Source organism: Panthera leo, chromosome B4 (genome assembly GCF_018350215.1).
Source record: "Panthera leo isolate Ple1 chromosome B4, P.leo_Ple1_pat1.1, whole genome shotgun sequence".
In the NCBI taxonomy this organism is placed as follows: Eukaryota; Metazoa; Chordata; class Mammalia; order Carnivora; family Felidae; genus Panthera; species Panthera leo.
In genome coordinates, this window is record NC_056685.1 from 94,654,382 (window position 1) to 94,674,258 (window position 19,877).

General features: G+C 43.4%; 1 protein-coding gene across 3 annotated transcripts in view; it reads right to left on the minus strand.

The window, feature by feature from the left end:
• The window catches only part of PTPRB (protein tyrosine phosphatase receptor type B), a 114,527-nt gene that overhangs the window by 5,311 nt on the left and 89,339 nt on the right, over window positions 1-19,877 (minus strand). For all 3 annotated transcript variants that reach the window (XM_042947169.1, XM_042947168.1, XM_042947170.1), the window contains 11 exons: window positions 16,592-16,698; window positions 12,326-12,425; window positions 11,447-11,530; window positions 11,327-11,344; window positions 11,120-11,201; window positions 10,415-10,505; window positions 9,653-9,729; window positions 7,855-7,989; window positions 6,491-6,613; window positions 6,099-6,262; window positions 4,224-4,359 (listed from right to left, as the gene is read on the minus strand). In XM_042947169.1, coding sequence (XP_042803103.1) covers window positions 4,224-4,359; window positions 6,099-6,262; window positions 6,491-6,613; window positions 7,855-7,989; window positions 9,653-9,729; window positions 10,415-10,505; window positions 11,120-11,201; window positions 11,327-11,344; window positions 11,447-11,530; window positions 12,326-12,425; window positions 16,592-16,698 — 1,117 coding nt within the window. The remainder of the gene's footprint in view (window positions 1-4,223; window positions 4,360-6,098; window positions 6,263-6,490; window positions 6,614-7,854; window positions 7,990-9,652; window positions 9,730-10,414; window positions 10,506-11,119; window positions 11,202-11,326; window positions 11,345-11,446; window positions 11,531-12,325; window positions 12,426-16,591; window positions 16,699-19,877) is intronic.

Genomic DNA, 19,877 nt, shown 5'->3' on the forward strand with positions numbered 1-19,877 from the left:
CCTCAGGTTCACTTTTGGGGGAGAGAAGTATCAACCTAAGGGAAAGGTAAAAATTTGGGCAAATAAGTAGGACCTTCCAAGTGTCATAAATAATATGACAGTGCACATATGTATTCTGGAAGCTGTGAGCAGTCTAGGGTAGCTAAAATGTAGGGTGCATGGGTCATGGGAAACCCCAAGGACAATCCCCCAGATGGGCACTGAAATGCTTATTCCTACAACATCCCACTATTTCCTCCTTAGGGGAAGCAGATGAGTTTAACAGACTGTGCCTATCACCTATCGTTCTTTAACAAGTTATTGCTTCATCTGAGTGTCTCTCTGGGAGTCAGGCTGCAAATTTCCCCAGGCTAAAGAAGAAGGGACACATCTGAAAATCTCCTGTTTGATTCCTCTTTGTTTAGAAATCCTTGCTCTTTGATCTATTTATTAAAATCTGTGAAGACCTGCAATCCCTTTGTATCCCAAATAAGGTGAAATAAAATTAAAGTTGCCTATCCCCAAGAACCCAGAAAAGTAATAAAAGGGGTCTGAAAGCCTTTCCTTCTTTGCTTCCCTTGGCTCAGCTGTGGTTCACACCCCTCTGCACTCACTCCTGGTACTGAGTGGGCCATACCAGTGCTGAGGCCGGGGCTTCTGAGACTAGAAAAAGCCCACTGTGGGCAAGGAGTTAAAACAAGACAGATATTATCTGAATATTGTTTGGGATTTCATCTGACAGTGGGAAGAAAAGAAGAGAGAGAGAAAATTTCTCTTACTATAATGTTTATTTCATTATAATCAAAAGAATCAGAGTTGATTCTGACCCAGGAAGGGAAGCCTTCCTGAATTTTGGCAGACCCTAAAACAATGGGTTATGCTGTGGTATGAAACAGGAGAAGTAAGTAGAGCCCAGTTATGAAGAGGCCTGTAGACAAGGACAAATGCACTTCATTTGAAAGCAATGGAGAGCTTGCCAAGATTTTTATGCAGGAGCTGACATAGCTAGCAAAAGTACTGTGTTGGTGGCAGTGGTGACAAAGAGCTGTTAGGGCAGAGGCTGGTGGTAGGAGATAACACTAGGAGGTTACCAAGAGAGCTGATAAATGGCTGAGCAAGGACAGTGGCAGCTGGGTGGGAGACTAGAAGGAAGAGAAGGATGTTAGGTGCTACTGACAGGACTCCATGACTGCTTGAATGTGAGAACTGTGGAAAAGAAGTCAGAATCCTAGCTTGGGCAAACAGGTGGAAGGCAAGATGGATAGCAACACTGTCACCCGAAACTGAAATGAGCAAGAGGGGGAGAAGCGCTTTCTTTGCTTGTTTAAAGACAAATAATGAGTTCAGTTTTGAGTTTTTAAGTTTGAGATGACTGTAAAGCTTCCTGGTGAAACTGTATGGTAGGCAGGTACTTAGGTCATTGCTGGAAAAGGAGAATGAGACTTGAAAACACAAGCTCGTACATGGTTCTTCAAGCCATGGGACATCACAAAGAATGAAGATCGAGAGAAGGAAGAACAACACCTTGAGGACAGAACTGTGGGGAATCCAACCACTGAAAGGGCAAGCTAAGGAACAAGAGCTATAGAATCCTCAGAAGTTAGGAGGAGAAGGAGGAGGGAAGAGGGGAAAGAAGGAGTTATGTCCAAGAAGGAGGAAGAGTTATGGCACATGGGCTTACTCTGTCCCGGAAGTCTGCCAGTGATATTTACAATAGGAGCGGTTGCTCTTTGCCACAGTGCATCTCCAGAGTTTGGGGCAGGAGTATGCAAGTGACACATGACCCAAGAAGCCTCTGACAATAATTAAGGAGCCTGAACACTCTCTCTCTCTCTCTCTCTCTCTCTCTCTCACACACACACACACACATGCCTCAAGACTACTTACAATGTAGTAAGCAGTCTTAATCCCCAGATTATAAATTAAATATGGGTTGAGTTTGTAGAAATGACAATAAATAATGAAACACTGATCCTGACTTTTTAGCAACATAGTTGTAGGATATCAGTTCATTCATTTAGCAGGCAAAAAAAGAAAAAATTGCATTTTGAGAGAAGGAAAACGAATTCCTACAGTCTTTGGAACTGGTAGTCTTATGGAGAAAGATGAAGTGTGGTATAATTCTGAAAGCCTTAATGAAATAACAGAGCTAGACAGGTATGTTCAGGTCGCCAACAGTTGCTAAAACTGTTTAAGTGAAAGGCTCTAGGGAAATGTTATAATGGATGGTCATTGTCAATTTCATCAAGAGTCTCCAGACGGGAAGGGTGTCCTGATGCGATGCAACAGGCAGTACTTGGTGCCACCTGTAAAGCATTGGGGTGGTAAAAAGAAACCTGAATTTAATGGAACCTCTAGATCCAATGACCTGCTGACAAAAATTACAGGGAAGAGAGGAATATATTACCAGCATGAAAAAGCAGTCAAATCCAGAATGTGGGAAAAATCTGTGAACAAATTAAGCTGGTGTCTTTAACAAATAAATGGCTTGGAAAACAAGGGAGGGTAATTATAGATTTAAAAGAAATTTAAAAGAGACTTCGACCAAAGGCAGTATGTGGACTCTGTTTGGATTCTTATGCAAACTAAGTGTGGAAAGTAATTTTTGAGATAATTAGGGATATTTGAACACTAACTGGATGTTAGATGATATTAAGGGATTATGGTTAAAATTGTTAGGTGTGATAATTGTATTCTGGTCACAATTTTAAAAACAGTCCTTATCTGTAAAGTATCTGCATATACTTTATTTAAGGATGAAATCATGTGATAAGTAGGATTTCCTTTAAAAATAAGGTTATGGGGTGGGAGACAGTGTATGCGGGATGTAGATGAAAAAAGAGCATAGAATGCTGATAATTGTAGAAGCTGGAGTTCACGTGCATGGAAATTCACTATACTATTTTCCCTAGATATATGAATTTTAAAAATTCCACAATAAAATATTAAAAATATAGTGTAATAATTGTTACAATGAAAGTACTCCCAGCCCAGGACAGTGGTGGTGACAGAGGGTCCCGGGTGTGGCCACTGCCTATGGGAAGCAAGGATGCTAGTATTTTTCCAAATGTGTTACAGCATGAGAGATCTGCAGGATATTAATATGTGCTGCACAAGAAAAGAATCCAGCCATCAAGGTGGTTGGGAATAGTGGGTTCAACAAAACTCAAGGGGAGCCTTTGCTGCAGGATGTTCCTGTTTTGTGGAACACGGCCGCCTCCATAGTTTTCCTGTATACTATAACTGCAAGAGGGGCATGTAGGGCTTTGTATCTTTCCAACAATGGGAATATATATATATATATATATATATATATATATATATATGTGTGTGTGTGGGGGTATATATATATATGTATATATATATATATATACATATATATATATATATATATATATATAGAGAGAGAGAGAGAGAGAGAGAGAGAGAGAGAGAGAGAGAGGGAGAGGGAGAGGGAGAGAGAGAGAGAGAGGATTTTGCAGAGCTGCTTGGGAAACACAAGGGTAAGAGAACTTGAGTCTTGTAAGGCAATGATGCAGGGGGGATAACAAGCTTGGTCTGTGTGTGAGCACAGATCTGACCCTGAGGCTGTGGGGCTAAGGGCCTGGGACTCTCTTGAATGGGTCTGAGTCCCAGCTTGGCCACTTCATAGCTGTGCAAAGCCCTCTAGCCTCTGAATCTCATTCTAGCCTGGAAATGGGAAATGATACTTCTCGTGTCTGTTTTTTTTGTGAAAATTTAATGAGGTAAAATGTTCAAAAATGCCCTACAAATGTCAAAGGACAGCACAAATGGAAGCATTTATCCTTTGCAATCAATGTGCATGCAGTCCTTTGGGGTCTTTAGAGGTGGGCTGGGGTGGGCTGGAGGAGAGAAGAGACTGTAGTCTGTTTTTTTCTTAATGGAAGTTCTGGTACTCACTAGCCAGCCTATCTGAAAATAACCTTCAAGACTGGCCTGGCCTTTCCCCCATGTACACCCACGTACAATGCATTGATTTAGAACAGTGCTTCCCATCCACCTACAGAAGATGGGCAACCGGTGCAGTAGAGAAAAGGACACACATCAGCCTCAAGGTCACTGAAATACGTTTACAATGACGAGTCTGACAGAACACCTATATTCAGTTCTCTTTCTCTTCCTAATGAGTCACAGTCATTTGCCCTTGTCAGATTAAAGCCTTGGACATTTTGGGGGAGAGAGGCAGGGAAGGTGATCTGTGTCCTTCGGCCTGTAACTCTTACCTCCGTCTGGACCATGTGAACCCTGTGAAGTCTTAGGTCGTGCACCGCTCCATAAATGTCCACAGAGTCTTTGGAGTCTAATTGCTGGAGGATTCTGTCCAATGCGATAAAGGTTCCAGTCCTACCCACACCGGCACTAGGAGAGAGAGTGAAGGAAGACTGAGCCTTTTTTCTTAAATTAGCCTTTCGGGACTGCATCCCCAGAGACTCTAGGCCCATCTTTCTTTTCCCTTCCAGGCTATGAGAGAATATGGGAATCCTTCTTTCCCTCTTTTCTCTTTTTCCTTCCTTCTTCTACCTCCCCCGCCCCACTAGGGATAAGTGCTTCTCTACACTTAGTGTGTGTTTCCATGGATGTTTTATATAATTTTCCTGCATACATGTAAAACCATGAACCATATACTCATTTTTTGTGTTCCAAAAATTGACCAAAATGGTAACATGTTTTATGTATCCTTCTGCCAACTTTCTTTTTACTCAGTATTATGTTCTGAGATTTATCCATGTTGTTACATGCAGACCCACTTTCTTTTTTTTTTTTTTAATTTGATTCTTGTTTATTTAAGTTTTTATTTATTTATTATTTTTGAGAGAGAGAGAGAGAGAGAGAGAGAGAGAGAGAACCAGCGGGGGAGGAGCAGAGCGAGAGGGAGACAGAGGATCTGAAGCAGGCTCTGCACTGACAGCAGAGAACTGGATGCAGGGCTCTAGCTCACAAACTGTGAGATCATGACCTGAGCTGAAATCGAGAGTCAGACTCTTGACTGACTGAGCCACCTAGGCACCCCAAGATCCACTTTCTTTTAACTACTCCACAGAGTTCATAAACCACTGCCAATCTATCCCCTGCTAATCTATTCCCTACTGACAGGCAATGAGATCATTTTTAGTTATTCTCCTTTAAACATTGTGTTGCAGTGAGCCTCCTTGTGCACATGCATGGGGACTTCTCTAGGGTTGATATCTAGAAGCAGAACTGATGGGTCATTGGGAAGTTAGAATCCCTAGCTTCAGTGGGGATTGCTGAATTGCTTCCCAAAGTGACTGTGTAACTGGAAGTTTCTGATGCACAGATTTGTGATATAAAGAATAACAGTTCTCAAGTGGTCCCGGCAGAAATGCCAGCCATTCTTCAGAAAGCAGGAAGCTCCTGAGTGCTTCACATTCCCATTAAAAGCATCAGGGTTCCAATGACATATAAAAGCCAGGCTCCTAGGGTGCTGGGCTAACTGCGAGGAAACGAGGGCATCTGACATTTCTCTTACTGTAGCAATTCCCTGCTCTTTATTTCTTAGTGCCATTCGGTCAGGGCTATCAAAGTGTTGCTGCAAACATTAATTAGCTAAGCATCAGGCTCCCCAGAGATGAAGAGTGAGGCATTGCTTGTTAGGCTGGTTATATGGGTATGCAGTCCAAAGCAAAGAGAAGTCAAGACAGAACAGAGATTTAAGAGCAAAATTGGGTGCTCCAGATGGCAAGTGCTACTTGACCTGCAGGGAGGTCTGGAGCAGGGATCTGGAAGGGTGCTCAGGGTTTGTACAAGTGGAGCAGAGAGATTTGGCCATTCCAAAGAGTAAAGATGGCAAGAGGCGAGAATAGGCAGGTTTGTGAAGAGCGTGGGAGGGAGGTTTCCAGGCATTTGGGTTGGGAAGTGAGACGGACCCACTTATGGAGGGTCTGGAAGTCACATAGGGACTTTGCATTTTGTACAGAAGCAAAAAGATCAAGAGGGAGAGAGAAAGGGATGGAGAGTGAGGGTGAGAGACAGGTGGAAGGTGAAGAAAGGGAGAAAGAAGACAGGAGAGAGCACAATAATGTGCTCTCAGCCTGCGCAGGCCGGTTGGCCCAGACGGACATTCCACTCCCCGTCGGTACCTGCAGTGCACCACGGTGGGCCCGGCACCGGGGCTTCTGCTGATGTAATCCCTGACGGTTCTCACGAACTGGATCAGGGACTGGGTGGTTTCTGGGACCCCGTGGTCTGGCCACACTGTGTAGTGAAAGTGGCGGATGAGTCTGTGTGCATCGAGCTGTTCCTCCTGGAAGGCAGAGAGGATGATAAGAGGAAGGACCCCCCCGACCACCACCAAAAAAAAAAAAAAAAAAGAGGAAGGACCCAAGGCAAACATACAAGTCTGACATCTGATGCCACTCAGCAACTCCCATGAGCTGAAACTATGGGGGAGGAAGAGGCAAAAAGGGGATTCATGGGTGTCCTGTGTCTTTCCAATAGGGGCTGTTAGGTTAAGTCAAACAGACAAACATACGCTGCATATCCTAAATTCCCGGATGGTCCACTCAGGCAGCACAGACTCTGAGAGCATCTGCAGGATGAGGTCCCCATAGTAGAGGGAATCCTGGTCTGCTGGCCAGTAATGGTCACACTTTACCTAGAGGAAGACAGAAATATGTGAGTCTGGAAACGTGACTCCTCTATGAACCTGGATGTTTCCTCCTCAAAACATCTTCCTGAGCTGGAATCTAGGGTCAGCTGCTAGAGCGTCTGACCATCTGCTCTCCATCAGTGTGCTCAGGGCCAGTGCTCAAACCAGGCTGCCGTTGCGAAGGAAGGAGAGACTTGGAGGGAGCTCTCCTTGGAGACTATCCAAGGAGCGAAGCCCCGACTTTGGGTTCACGTACCTTTCAGGCACACTGTTCCAAGGCTTGAGCTTTCTGTTGATTTCCTTTGCATTTCAATTCCACTGGCCCATAACCCACATATTACAATAGTTCTTTCTCAAGAAAGTTCTAGGTGGGCAGAGGAAGCCAATGTCTTCTTGGCCCTGTTTTGTTTCTATTTTGATATCACTGTCCTCACCCAGACCAAATGCCATGTGCGAAGTGATATTTGAAAATTCGGAACATTTAGCTAAGCTCCAATTTACATGTAGGAAAACAGGAGGGAGAATTATGAACCCATATTTATTGATCACAGATACTGGGTATTTTATATGCAATCTCTTTTTTCATCCTCAAAATAACCACATAAAATAGAGGCTTATAAATGCATTACAAGATTTGCTTAATTTGTCCAGATAACTATTTTATTTTATTTTTAAAGCTTATTTATTTTTGATGGGGGGGTAGGGGCAAAAGGAGAGGGAGAGAGAGAGAGAGAGAGAGAGACTTTCAAGCAGGCTCCACACTGTCAGCTCAGAACCTAATACATGGCTCCAACGCACAAACTGTGAGATCATGACCCGAGCCAAAACCAAGAGTGGGACACTTAACTGACTGATCCACCCAGGCGCCCTAGATAACTATTTTACTTTGTGTCTGCAGCCTAAAGTTTACTTCTTCTTTCCTAAAAGTAGGGGCAGAGCCAGTGATTCTGGCAAGGTATACACTGAAGGGTGGAACAGACAAGGAGCCACCTAATATTTCTGTGTCATGGGCACTTCTGATGATCCCAGTCTTCAAACAGAAACACCTTTGCCTGAAACTTCAGACCCAGAATCAGAAGTGGGTATCACCCAGGTAAGCCTCTTGTAACTGAGTGGCTGAATTCACTAACAATGTTCTCACATGATCCCTCCTTCGCTTTTATGGAGTTTAACTCTCGGAGGTGGGGTAGAATTCCATCCTGGGGGCGGTAAGCGAAGTTCGGAAGTCAGGGAGACTGTTTACTCACCCTGCCCTTCTCCACACACTGGGTCACCATGACGATGTTGTGAACATTCTGTTCCCACGCCATTTTCCAGAAGTCATCCTTGGTGCCAGGAAGAGGTCCCTGAGTAGCAATGTATTCTCTTCTGAAGTTGTTGCCCTGTGATGAATTTACAACATGGAGAGTCAGGAACAATGGGCCTCCTCAGGACTGTAAACAGAGGGTTATCTCTGCAGACTACATGATATATAGGTCTTTGCCAGATCCCTGACTTGAGAAAAAGATACTAACACAAGTGTCAAGGCTTGGGAACAGGAAGGACAAAGGCCGGAACACTGAACTATTGTTAGGAGACTGCTTCCCATTTATTAGGCTGGGTCTATTCTGAGAGGCAATGGAGGACTCAGGCAATAATCTAGACTGTGTGTGTGTGTGTGTGTGTGTGTGTGTGTGTGTGTGTGTGTAGGAAGGGACTGTCTGAGGGACTGACTTGGATCAGGCTCTTCCCCTATTCAATGTAGGGGAGCTTTAGACATTTTGGATAGTTGACACGAGCGCTGGTTGGAGACATCGTACAAGGGAAAGTTAGGGGAAGGGAAACCACTGTTTATCGAGCATCTACCATATACTGTGGGGCAGGACTTCCACAGATCTTACTTAATCTTCACCACAACTCTATGAGCTAGGATATTTTCGTCCACTTATTCTGCACTCCAGGAAGACAGAATTACTTGCAGCTCCTAGCTGAAGTTCCTTCTCTCCTTGCCTCTCCTCGGGGCCCCTGCACTGTGTCACCTCTGCCACCCCCACGCCCGCCCACCCAAACACTGCCTCTCAGCTGGCTAGTCCTTATTTAGCCTCCATGTTTCAGCATGTTGCCTGCTCTGCTGAGCCTTCCTTTATCTTCAGCTCTGCAGGCTGGTGGTCTCCTCCCAGAAGCTCCCCTGGCCACCCCTAGCTTCTTGCTCCCCAGAGACCAGCAGCCCGGTGATGACCTGGGGAGCTTGTGAGAAATGCAGAATCCCAGGTCCTACCCAGCCCTGCCGATTCAGAGTCTGCATTTTAACAAGACCCCACATGCTGTGGATGTATGTTGATGGGGGAGAAGACTTCTCTAGCCTGCTTCCCATGGCATCGCCTTGTCATTTCCTGATGTCCCGACTCTTCTCTGATGGTCAGGATTCCACCTGACCTTATCCCTGTACATAGCTCAGCATCTGACTTATAGTTACTACTTAACTGTATAGTGTTTATTGAGTGAATGAATAATTATTTGAGGTAAATATTATTTTCCTCATTTTTTGGGAAAGAAAATGAGGCCCCAAGAGGTGACATAACTTGCCCGAGGTCACAGAGTCAGCAAGGGGCAGAGATGAAATTCAAATGTGAAACTGTCTGACCTTAAAGTCTTTTCCACTGTAGTGTGCTGTGGGAAGTTGGCAGGATGCTGGTCAGAATTTGAGCCCAATAGTCTGACACAACTTTTGAGTTCTGTCTTTGGTTTTCAAAAATCCAAATAACATTGAGTCAGCTCCCCTAGCTGGGCAGCCTGAGCCATGGAGCTTCCTTGGGGAGCTCTAATCTTTGCTGAGAGCTGCAGAGAGAGGACTAGCCTTGACAATGCCTCCTGAGCTCATTATCATCTTGTGTGACTATAGCCATTGTGAAAAATGGGCTCTAGCAGTGATGGAATTGCATCCCCTGTGTTTTATGTGCTCCCAGACCTGGGAACAGTGTGGGAGCATGTGGGAGGAAAGGTATCTGCAATGTAGCCACCCATCAAAGCTTCATCCCAGGCACTATGGCTTAATGGTTCACTTACAGGGATGTAGCTGGCATTGATGTAGTCTGAGCACGGGTCATCATCTACATTGGACAGCTTCACTCGAGAGGCATCATCTGGAAGGAAGTTGATTGAGAGTCACTGGATCTTAGGATGATTTTTTCTACTGTTTGATGGAAGGCTTGGTATTTGATGTGCATTAGCTCTGACCTCCAAAACACCCAGAGGGAGGTATTCTCATCTCCATTTGCAGATGAGGGTCAGACAGGGTGACTGATTTGCCAAGTTGCTCAGGCGGCCCATAAACACACAAACAAGCCAAATGCTCTTTGAGGCCCCCTCTGCTCTTTCCTTCATAACACTATACCTTTCCCCGATGGAGTGGCCGGCTCCCTTTCACAGCCGGAATAAATACAGTCCAGAACAACTATTTTCTACTGCCTCACCTGCTAGGGTCAGGATAATAAAAAATATATAATAACTCCTAACTTAGGACTTGAAGGAAACCCACACTGGCCTTTGCTGTTAACCCCATTACTGCTCCCAGGCTTCCAAGGAGGTGCAGTAGGACCACGTGGTGACATGTCAACAGCATGAGAGGTGTCATAGCGGGTTGCAAGCTGGTTGTTACCCACTGAAGGGAAGTGCAATAACATACAAGTCATTCCTTTTTAAAGGCATTCAGAGCCTCAGATCTTCCATATTCAGCTATACCATATTTCTTTAGCCCCATTTTATTCCTAGAAAAGAGAAGAAATGGCTAGAGGAAGACAGCTGGACACATTTCAACACAAAACTCACAGGGCAATATATTGTTGTATCGATTTTTCCCTCTGTTCTCCGGCAAGAGTGCAATGTCACATGATTGGTTTCGACCCACGTCTTTCAAGTCCTAGTAAGTCAAAAAGAAGTTTGCAGGTGGAGAATATGAAATAAGAGAAGGCAAATCATATAGTCCTCGAGATACATAATGATCTAACAACATGTCCCAGTAGTTGCTGTTTACGGAATGGCTCTGATCCCCAAAGCAGAGGAGCTGTTCTCACCTCCACTCTACAGATGAGGCTCAGACTGGATAACTAACCTGCCCCAGGCCACACAGGTGGCAAAGCTGGGAACCGAATCCACAGCCTGGGCACTTTTCACCAAACCACATTGTCTCCCAGTCCAGCAAAATACCAGGTTAAATAATAGACAGAATTAGGTTTACATCTGAGATTTGTTAATTCTTTCTTAACGTCTTGTCCAAGTAGCACTTTGCTTGCTGTGCTGTTCTGGAGATCAGACTGGCCTCTGGGACCCAGTGGTGCATCAGCAGGGAATGGATTCGGGCATAAAAGAGCGGTCAGCTGAGATCCTACGGGTCAGCTCCTGAGCCTGATCAGCCTGTGACTCCACGGGAGACTCCACGTGGAGGGGAGGAGGGAAGGGAAAGGGAAAGGAGGGAGGCCGGAAGGGAAACTCTAAGGACTGGGATTGCTAAAGCATCACGGAGCCAAGTTGTACCTCGTATTCCTTGGATAGAAGGTAGTTGGAATCAGCTTGCAGCTTCATGAAGTGCCCTTCGAACTGATTTATTATTATTGGGCTATAGTTAAAAATAGAAAAAAAAAAAAAAAAGAAAATTACTGACATAAAGGGAAACTGCCATACCCAATCTGGGTTGTATTTCAAAAGCAGATAATATAGTAATTAATGAGTTCTCTCTCTTACCAAGACGTTTTCCGGTTACTGTGAAGGACGCCAAAAGAAGAAAGACCTCGTTAGCAAATCTCACATAAAACAATCAACTCATCTTTCAATACATTATGTGAAGGAAAATGTGGCGCTCACCCTTTCTGGCCCAGGTTCAAGTGGACAGATAATGGTCGATCCCGGCGAATGCTCAGGCGGGCAGAGGGCCTTTCTCGACCAAGGCTGAAACATAAGGGAGAGGGTTTATATTCTGATTATGAAACTTGATTCAAACAAAATTTTCCATTTATGGTGAGGCTGTGCATGTCTGTGCAAATATGGATTTTTCAGTATTCATGTAGATTTACACTCAGCCAACGTCTCTTTGAGGGGAGGAAGAACATAAAGAAGAAATAGATTTTTCCCACTCAGAAACGGATCTCTGCAATAGCTGAAGATTTGTCTTCTGGTTTTTGGCTACAGGTCATAATCACTTCCCACACTCTCAATAAAACTTTCCTTAAAAAAAAAAAACCCAGTAAACCTTAGATGCAAGACATGACTGCAAGAGGGAAGACAATGTGCCAAATAAAACAAATTCCCTAAGAGGAGGGGGTGTGGCTTTGGGGCCACCTGCTATTTGGTTCTTTTTGGTCCCTTCTTAAATTAGCATGGCAAATATGACCACGACATGGTGATGTCAACCATACTTTTCAGCATATTTCAGAAAAGCACTTGGGTGGGCAATTCACAGACATCTCTATCTTCAGGAGCAAAAGGAGTTATTTCACATTCAAATGAAGAAGCTACAGATGGCCCCTCAGTCATTTGGCTGGGGCAAAATTCATCAATGGTCGAGGAGGGGCTGAATAAAACGAGTCACTGTTGGAGGGTTTGACTTGTTTTTCTCCAGAAACAAAGATGATTTAGCCTGGAGAAAGGAAATTCTTTTCCCTTCTTACTTCTCAGGCTAACGGGCATTTTCAAAGGCACCTTTAAAGTTGGGAGCCCAATCACCATAGGATACTTTGTACTCACCTAGCTTTCTGTCTGCAGATGAATAAGGCAACAATGGCCACCAGCATGCCAATTAAGAACAGACCGGCACTCACACCTTCAATAACTCCAAATAAAGGCTCTACAATAATCCAGAAGGAAATAACAAACCCAGGTAGGAAAATTAGTGCTAAAGAACCAGGAAGCCAGCTACTGAAATCCTGTCTCCCTAGGGACATTATTATGGAAGAATTCAAACGATGGCCACACTGGAGTATTTACTAGATCACGGAGGAGTGTGCAACCCGGAAGGTGAAACACTGGCTCCTACACTGGAATGGCAGGTCAGTCCTTACATGTTTGAAGTTCATGGTGTTCAGCTTATAAAGGAATTTTGGACTCATTTGTGCTTGTTATGGAAAGGCCAGCAGTTTGCCACCAAGATAAAAATGTTATTTCAGGGGCGCCTGGGTGGCTCGGTCAGTGAAGCGTCCAACTCTTGACTTCAGCTCAGGTCACCATCTCACAGTTCGTGGGTTCGAGTCCTGCGTCAGGCTCTGCTCTGGCATGAGGAGCCTGCTTGGGATTCTCTCCCTCCCTCTCTCTCTCTCTCTCTGCCCTTCCTGTGCACTCTTCTCTCTCAAAAACAAACTTTAAAATAAAATAAATTAAAAAAATAAAAGTTTAAAAATCCTATTTCATTCATATGAAACAAGTAATGAGTAGCACTGGGGACTTTTGCAAATCCAGTGAATTACTGAGAGCTATTTTAATGAAATCTTATTTTTATTATCTGGTATGATACTACCTCTGGGAGTTTATGAATAGGTAAAAGTAGACTATTTTTAAAACAGCTTTATTGAAATACAATTCACATACTATGCAATTCACCAATTTATTTAAAAAAATTTTTTTAGTGTTTATCTTATCTTTGAGACAGAGAGACAGAGCATGAGTGGGGGAGGGGCAGAGAGAGAGGGAAACACAGAATCTGAAGCAAGCTCCAGCCTCTGAACTGTCGGCACAGGGCCCGACGTGGGGCTCGAGCTCATCAACGCGAGATCACGACCTGAGCCGAAGTCAGACTCTCAACCGACTGAGCCACCCAGGCGCCCCGCAATTCACCAATTTAAATTGTGTAATTCAATGCTTTTTGGTACAGTCATGGAGTCTGACAAACATCCAACACCACATTCAATTTTCTAACATTTTTGTCACCCCTCAAAAGAAACCCCATACCTCTTAGCAGTCACTCTCCATCCTTCCCCAGCTCCTGTCAACCAAAACTCTACTTTGTCATCGTGGATTTGCCTATTCTGGACATTTCGTATAAACTGAAACATAAATAGGTGGTCTTTTGTCATTGGTTTCTTTTACTCAGCATAATGTTTTCAAAGTTCATCTGTGTTGTAGCGTGGGGTCAATGTTTCATTCCTTTTCATAGGTGGATAATATTGCATGGAATATATAACATATTGTTTAGCCATTCATCCACTGATGGACACTTGGGTTACCACTATTTGGGGGTTATTATAAATAATGCTGCTTCGAACATCCGTGTACAAGTTTTTGTGTGTGCATATGTTTTCATTTCTCTTGGGTACATAATTAGGAGTGGAGTTGCTGGTTTGGGTAGATGGTAACTCTAGGTTTAACATTTTGAGGAACTGCAGAAATGTTTTCCAGAGCAGCCAAACCATTTTATATTCTCACGAGCAATGTAGGAGGGTTCCAATTTCTCCATATCCTCGCTAACACTTGTCAGTGTCTTTTGATCACAGCCATTCCAGGGGGTGTGAAGTGATGTCTTACTGTGGTTTCGATTGGCATTTCCCCTAATGACTAATGATGCTGAGCATCTGGTCATGTTCTTATTGGCCATTTGTGTATCTTCTCTGGAGAAACATCTATTCATATCCTTTGCTGTGTGACTTTCTAAAAAAATGTTTATTTATTTGGTGGGGGGAGCGAGTGGGGGAGGGAGAGAGAGAGAGAGAGAGAGAGAGAGAGAGAGAGACAGAGAGACAGAGAGTCCCAAGCAGGCTTCACACTGTCAGTGCAGAGCCCGACACAGGGCTTGATCTCATGAAGTGTGAGATCATGACCTGAGATGAAATCAAGAGTTGGATGCTTAACCGACTGAACCACCAAGCACCCCTGTTGTTTGACTTGTAAGGTAACAGTTCTTCACATATGTTGGACGTGCGACCCTTATCAGATATTAATTTGCAAATAATTTCTCCCATTCTGTGGGCTGTTTTTTCACTTGCTTCATGGTCCTGTTTGAAGCACAAAAGTTTTCAATTTTGACCAAGTCCTATTTATCTTTTTTTTTTTTTTTTCCTTCTGTTGCTTGTGCTATCGCTATCAGACCTAGGAAATCATTTCTTAATCCTAGGTCACAGATTCTTACTCCTGTGTTTTCTTTCAAAAGTTGCGTTGTTTCAGCTCTTATATTTAGGTCTATGGAGCAGCCTGTTTTCGAACTTGCACTTGAAGCCCTTGGATTTTGTTTGTTCAATGTTGCTATTCGAGATGTATTAAATCAACACAGTCTTTTAATGTGGTTAATATTCTTTTTTTGGATACATGTTGACTATCTTCCTTTGCTGGACTACATACGATTTTTGTTGTTTCCAAATAGGAAAGAATTGTGTTTACAATGCCCCTACTTAACTTTCAATTACAAGCAAACACATCTAAGTCCTCTTAACTGTGTTCTGATCCCTTTTTGGTTTGAAAAGTGGGAGATTATCCCTATATTTGGCATAAATAGACGGGAGTGTTTGTGAGGCTGAGTCATCTTTTGTCATGCAGCATGAGAGACTGTTTTAGCTAGGAAGAAGAACTTCCTGAGACCAAGCATTGTGGAACACTGGCTACAGGGAAACGCTGGGACAGAAGACCGTATCAGGGAACAAGGTGCTGAAAAATGAGGCTGTTTGCAGCATGCTGGGAATATTCTGAGGCAATGCAGGGCAGAGGTTAAGGACTCCAGCAGAAAATGCCAGAATTCCACTTCTACTATCCTGGGCAAGTTACTTAAACCTCTTGGTGTCACAGGTCTTCACCTTTGAAATAGAGATGGTAACAGTATTCTACCACAAAAGGCTATAGTAAAGATTGGATGAACTATTTCATGTACCAAGGTGATAGTAAATATTAGCTACTATTATTATTCAGGCTTTCCCTCTAGAACACTAGGGAAGTTTCTTTCATAAATTTATGCAGTCTCGGGGCGCCTGGGTGGCTCAGTCGGTTGAGCGTCTGACTTCGGCTCGGGTCATGATCTCGTGGTCCGTGAGTTCGAGCCCCGCATCGGGCTCTGGGCTGACAGCTCGGAGCCTGGAGCCTGTTTCGGATTCTGTGTCTCCCTCTCTCTCTGCCCCTCCCCCGTTCATGCTCTGTCTCTCTCTGTCTCAAAAATAAATAAAAACATTAAAAAAATTAAAAAAAAAAAATTTATGCAGTCTTTTTTAAGTTAACATTTTTTTATGGTGTAAAAGTAACATAAGCAAAGAGGAAAAAAAATCATCTTATAATCCCACTACTTTGAGATATTCATTGTTAATACTTTAAGAACAATTTTTTTAATGTTTATTTTTGAGAGGAGGGGGGAAGGGGAGGGAGAGGGGCAGAGAGAGAAGGAGACACAGAATCCGAAGCAGACTCTAGGCTTTGAGCTTGTCAGCACAGAGCCCGACAAGGGGCTCAAACCCATAAACTGCGAGATCATGACCTGAGCCTAAGTCGGACGCTTAACCAACTGAACCACCCAGGAGCCTCAATATACTTTTTTTTTTTTTTTTTTTTTACATAAACGCTATGCCCAACGTGGGGCTTGAACTCACGACCCCAAGATTAAGTCGCATGTTCTACTGACTGAGCCAGCCAGGCACCCCTCATTGTTAATACTTTGGTGGTTTTCCTTCTAGTCTTTTTTTTCTATGCATTTCTATGTTTCTGCATACATACATTCTCACCTATGAGCAAAAGCCTTTTGTACTTATATTTTGGCCTGTGCAAGTTCTTAATTTGAATGTTTTTCACTCATATTTTTAAAAACTTCATTTTTAATTAAAGAAATCTGATACTTCTACTTTCTTTTCAAGATTAATGCGCATTCAGTCCATTCCCCTTTAGAAGTACGAGCAATTTCTCTAATCCACATCATGCATGATCACATAGAGATTAAATTCCAAGTGAAAGCACATGTTCCCCTGTTAGCCACGTCACCAGACTTAGGGGCTCTTGTAAGTGACACAGCAGTTGGTAGACTATGTGGGTAAATGAGGAGGTTAGCCTTACCTGACTCGGTGGTGATAGGCAAAGAGAAAAATGTGTCTGAGTAGAGGGGCTTCGTGAACTCCTTCAGGTCCTCATCAAACAGCTGTGTAAAAGCCCGAATGCTGATTCTGAAAGGGAAACCGATTTATTTGAGTACAAATTAGTGTCTGTCCACAGTAAAGCTGACTAGAAAATGTGCTCAAGGAGAAACAAGGTGGGCCCCTGGTCAGTATGTGTCCAAGGTAGGATATGAAATATGGAATCAGATAGACCTGGGTTCATTCATGCATTTATTCGTTTATTCGTCAAATGTTTACTGAGCCTCTACTATGTGCCAGTTCCTGTTCTAGGATCTGGGGATACTGCCAGGGACACAACAAAGACCGTACCATCCAGAGGCTACATACTCTAGTGTTAGAAGTCAGATAACATATATACAAATTCAATATGCTGGATGGTGATATGTACCATGAAAAAGAAAAGAGGAGAGTAAGGGAGAAAAACAGCCATGGGGATGGGTATATGGACCTGCTCTATTCAGCACGTCAGTGAAGGGCTCTTGGATAAGAGGACATGTGCACAGAAATCAGAGGAGAGTCAGGGAGGCAGCCATGCCTGTGTTGCGGCAGAGGGAACCACAGTGGGGAAGGCACTGAGAAGAAAGACCAGATGGGACCCAGCCTAAAGAGGAAAGGGAGGAATTCAGGATGGGCCTAAGATTGGAGCTCAGTCATTTGAGAGAATAATGGCATCACTGATAGGAACGGGCATCTCAACTGGGGAAAGAAGAAGAGCTTTGCTCGGGCTGTGTTGGATTTACAGTGACAGCGAGGTTGATCTCGAAGTCTCCAGCTGACATTTGGAGTTATTCCAGCCACCTGGACAGGAGAGCTGCTAAGGCGGCTGTCCACATGTCCATGTGGGACAGTGCCTGAGATTAGCTGGCCCTGAATTCAATAAGCAGCTACTAAAAGATGAAGGTGTAACCTCAGCCTGGATGAAGTCTCTTGTCCCCACCAAAAAACCTTGGTCTCATATTCTCTGGGTGAGCCAGGCCAGTCTGGATGGCCACACTCAGTTTCTGGGGACGTACCTTACTTAGAAAGGGTTTGAGATCATTTGAAGTGATTAAACAGGACAATGAGCAAAAAGACTTTGTGGGACATGTTGTTTGATTTCAGATTTAAGGGAATCTTACCTAGAAGAGGAAACAGACATCGTTATTTTTCCTCTAGGAAGGCAGAATGAAGCCCAGTAGGCTGAAGTCACAGGGAGGTGTAGTTTGGGAATATAAAGTCACTTTGTAACACCTACAGTATGAGCTGCTGCACAGGTAGTGAGCTCTCAGTCATTGAGGGCATTTAAGCAGAGGCTGGAGGAGAACCCGCTCTCAGAGAAGCTATAGGAGAGCATCCCTGCACTAAGTTAAGAAGACTGCCTCAGGCCAGCTATTGAGGTCTTTCTCTTTCAAACTGTAGATGGGCTGAGACTATGAGGCTTGATTTATATGGGAAAACTTTCCTAGTGTTGATTTAAATCCTACGAAAGTGAATGGAAGTCTCTTTTTTCCTTTAAAATAAATCTAGATTTGTTTCACCCAAATGTTCTGGGCAAATTGTTCTGCCCTCTGCCCTTCCTTCTAACTCATGCCCAAGTCCAAATGCAATCTTATAAAACGAACAAGATGATATTGATCAACCACATATATAATTTCCACCTCTAAAAGCTGCTTTCCAGCCGAAAGTTGTACTTCCAGGAATAACAGACTGTTGATGGAAGCATTGTGAGATGTCCCTCACGGGTAACAAGCAGTCAGCTTGTGTTAAGTGGGAAGGTGAGGAGTTGGTGTGTGTTGCTAATGCATTGTACTTTTGGAAAATGAAATGAGTCTCTCCGGTGAAAAGAGATTCTTCTATTTGTATAGTGATTTATAAGTGAAGAAGAATCTTCACAGACATGGTTCTACCTGATCATTTCCAACTTCTCCAATATAACAAGGAAGCTTATTATTATAACACGTCAGAGATTTGGAACCTGAAGTTTGGAGAGATTCTGTGTCTTGCTCCAGACCACAAAGAACAGCAGTGAAAGAAAACCAGACCCTGTGTTTTCTGAATCCTAGTCCAGATTTCTTTCTCTTATTTTCTCTTGGCTTCATTTCAGTTTGACAGCAATGACTTCTGTTGGAGGGATGGTAAAAAGGGCCCAGGCTAGGAAGCAGAGGTTCTGAGGTCCAGCTATCACTCTGTTGCTGATTAGATGAATGGCCCCTAAAGTTTTTTATGCCTTGGTTTCCTTCTTTGTAAATTAAAAGCATTGAGTGTGACAACCTTGACATGTTCTATTCTGAAATGCTAGCTGCAAAATGCAAAATACAATGTGGACGTAGATGAATAAGAACCTCTAGGAACCCAGATAGGAGACAATGACCTAGTACAGGATTGCCTTCAATTCAATGGGTCAGTAGGAGCTCTGCTCTTAAACTCTTTCCAAAAATGGACAGCACCACCACATTAGCATTTAGCACCCATCTGGATCCTACCTTCCTGGTCTTGTCTTCCCTGCTACCCCTTTCCATGCTCTTTCCCCAATTTGAAACTGAACTATTTGCTCTTCTCTAAACAATCTGTGTATTTCTTTCTCTGCACTTTGACTCCCACTCTTCCCTCCACGTTGAATCTCCTTCTGTCCCTATCTCCATATTTTCAAATCCTTCTCTACTTGTTAATGCTAAGCTAAAATGTTACCTCCTTCAAGAAGCCTTTTGAACCTTTACAGCATTTATTTACTCTCTTATGTCCTTCAACATTTCTGCTTATATTTTACAGACCTCTTCTGTATTGCATATATATGTGTGTGTGTGTGTGTGTATATATATATATATATATATATATATATATATATATACACACATATATACACATATGTGTATATATATATATATTCAGTGTATACACATATATTATTTTAATTAACAGATATATGATAGTAATTACTTCAACTTTATATGTGTCCACAATCAGAAATCTATAGCACAAAGTTAGAGATCATGTGTTTCAATTCCTTTCATTTGGGGAAAATGAGGTCAAGAGAAGCTGACTACCTGATCGTGGTCACATTGCTATTCCATTTAGAATAGAAACAAAGCCTGGGGAGCCTTGATGGCTGAGTCAGTTAAGCGTCCAACTTAGGCTCAAGTCATGATCTCACAGTTCGTGAGTTCGAGCCCTGTGTCGGGCTCTGTGCTGATGGCTCAGAGCCTGGAGCCTGCTTCAGATTCTGTCTCCCTCTCTCTCTCTTGTGCTGG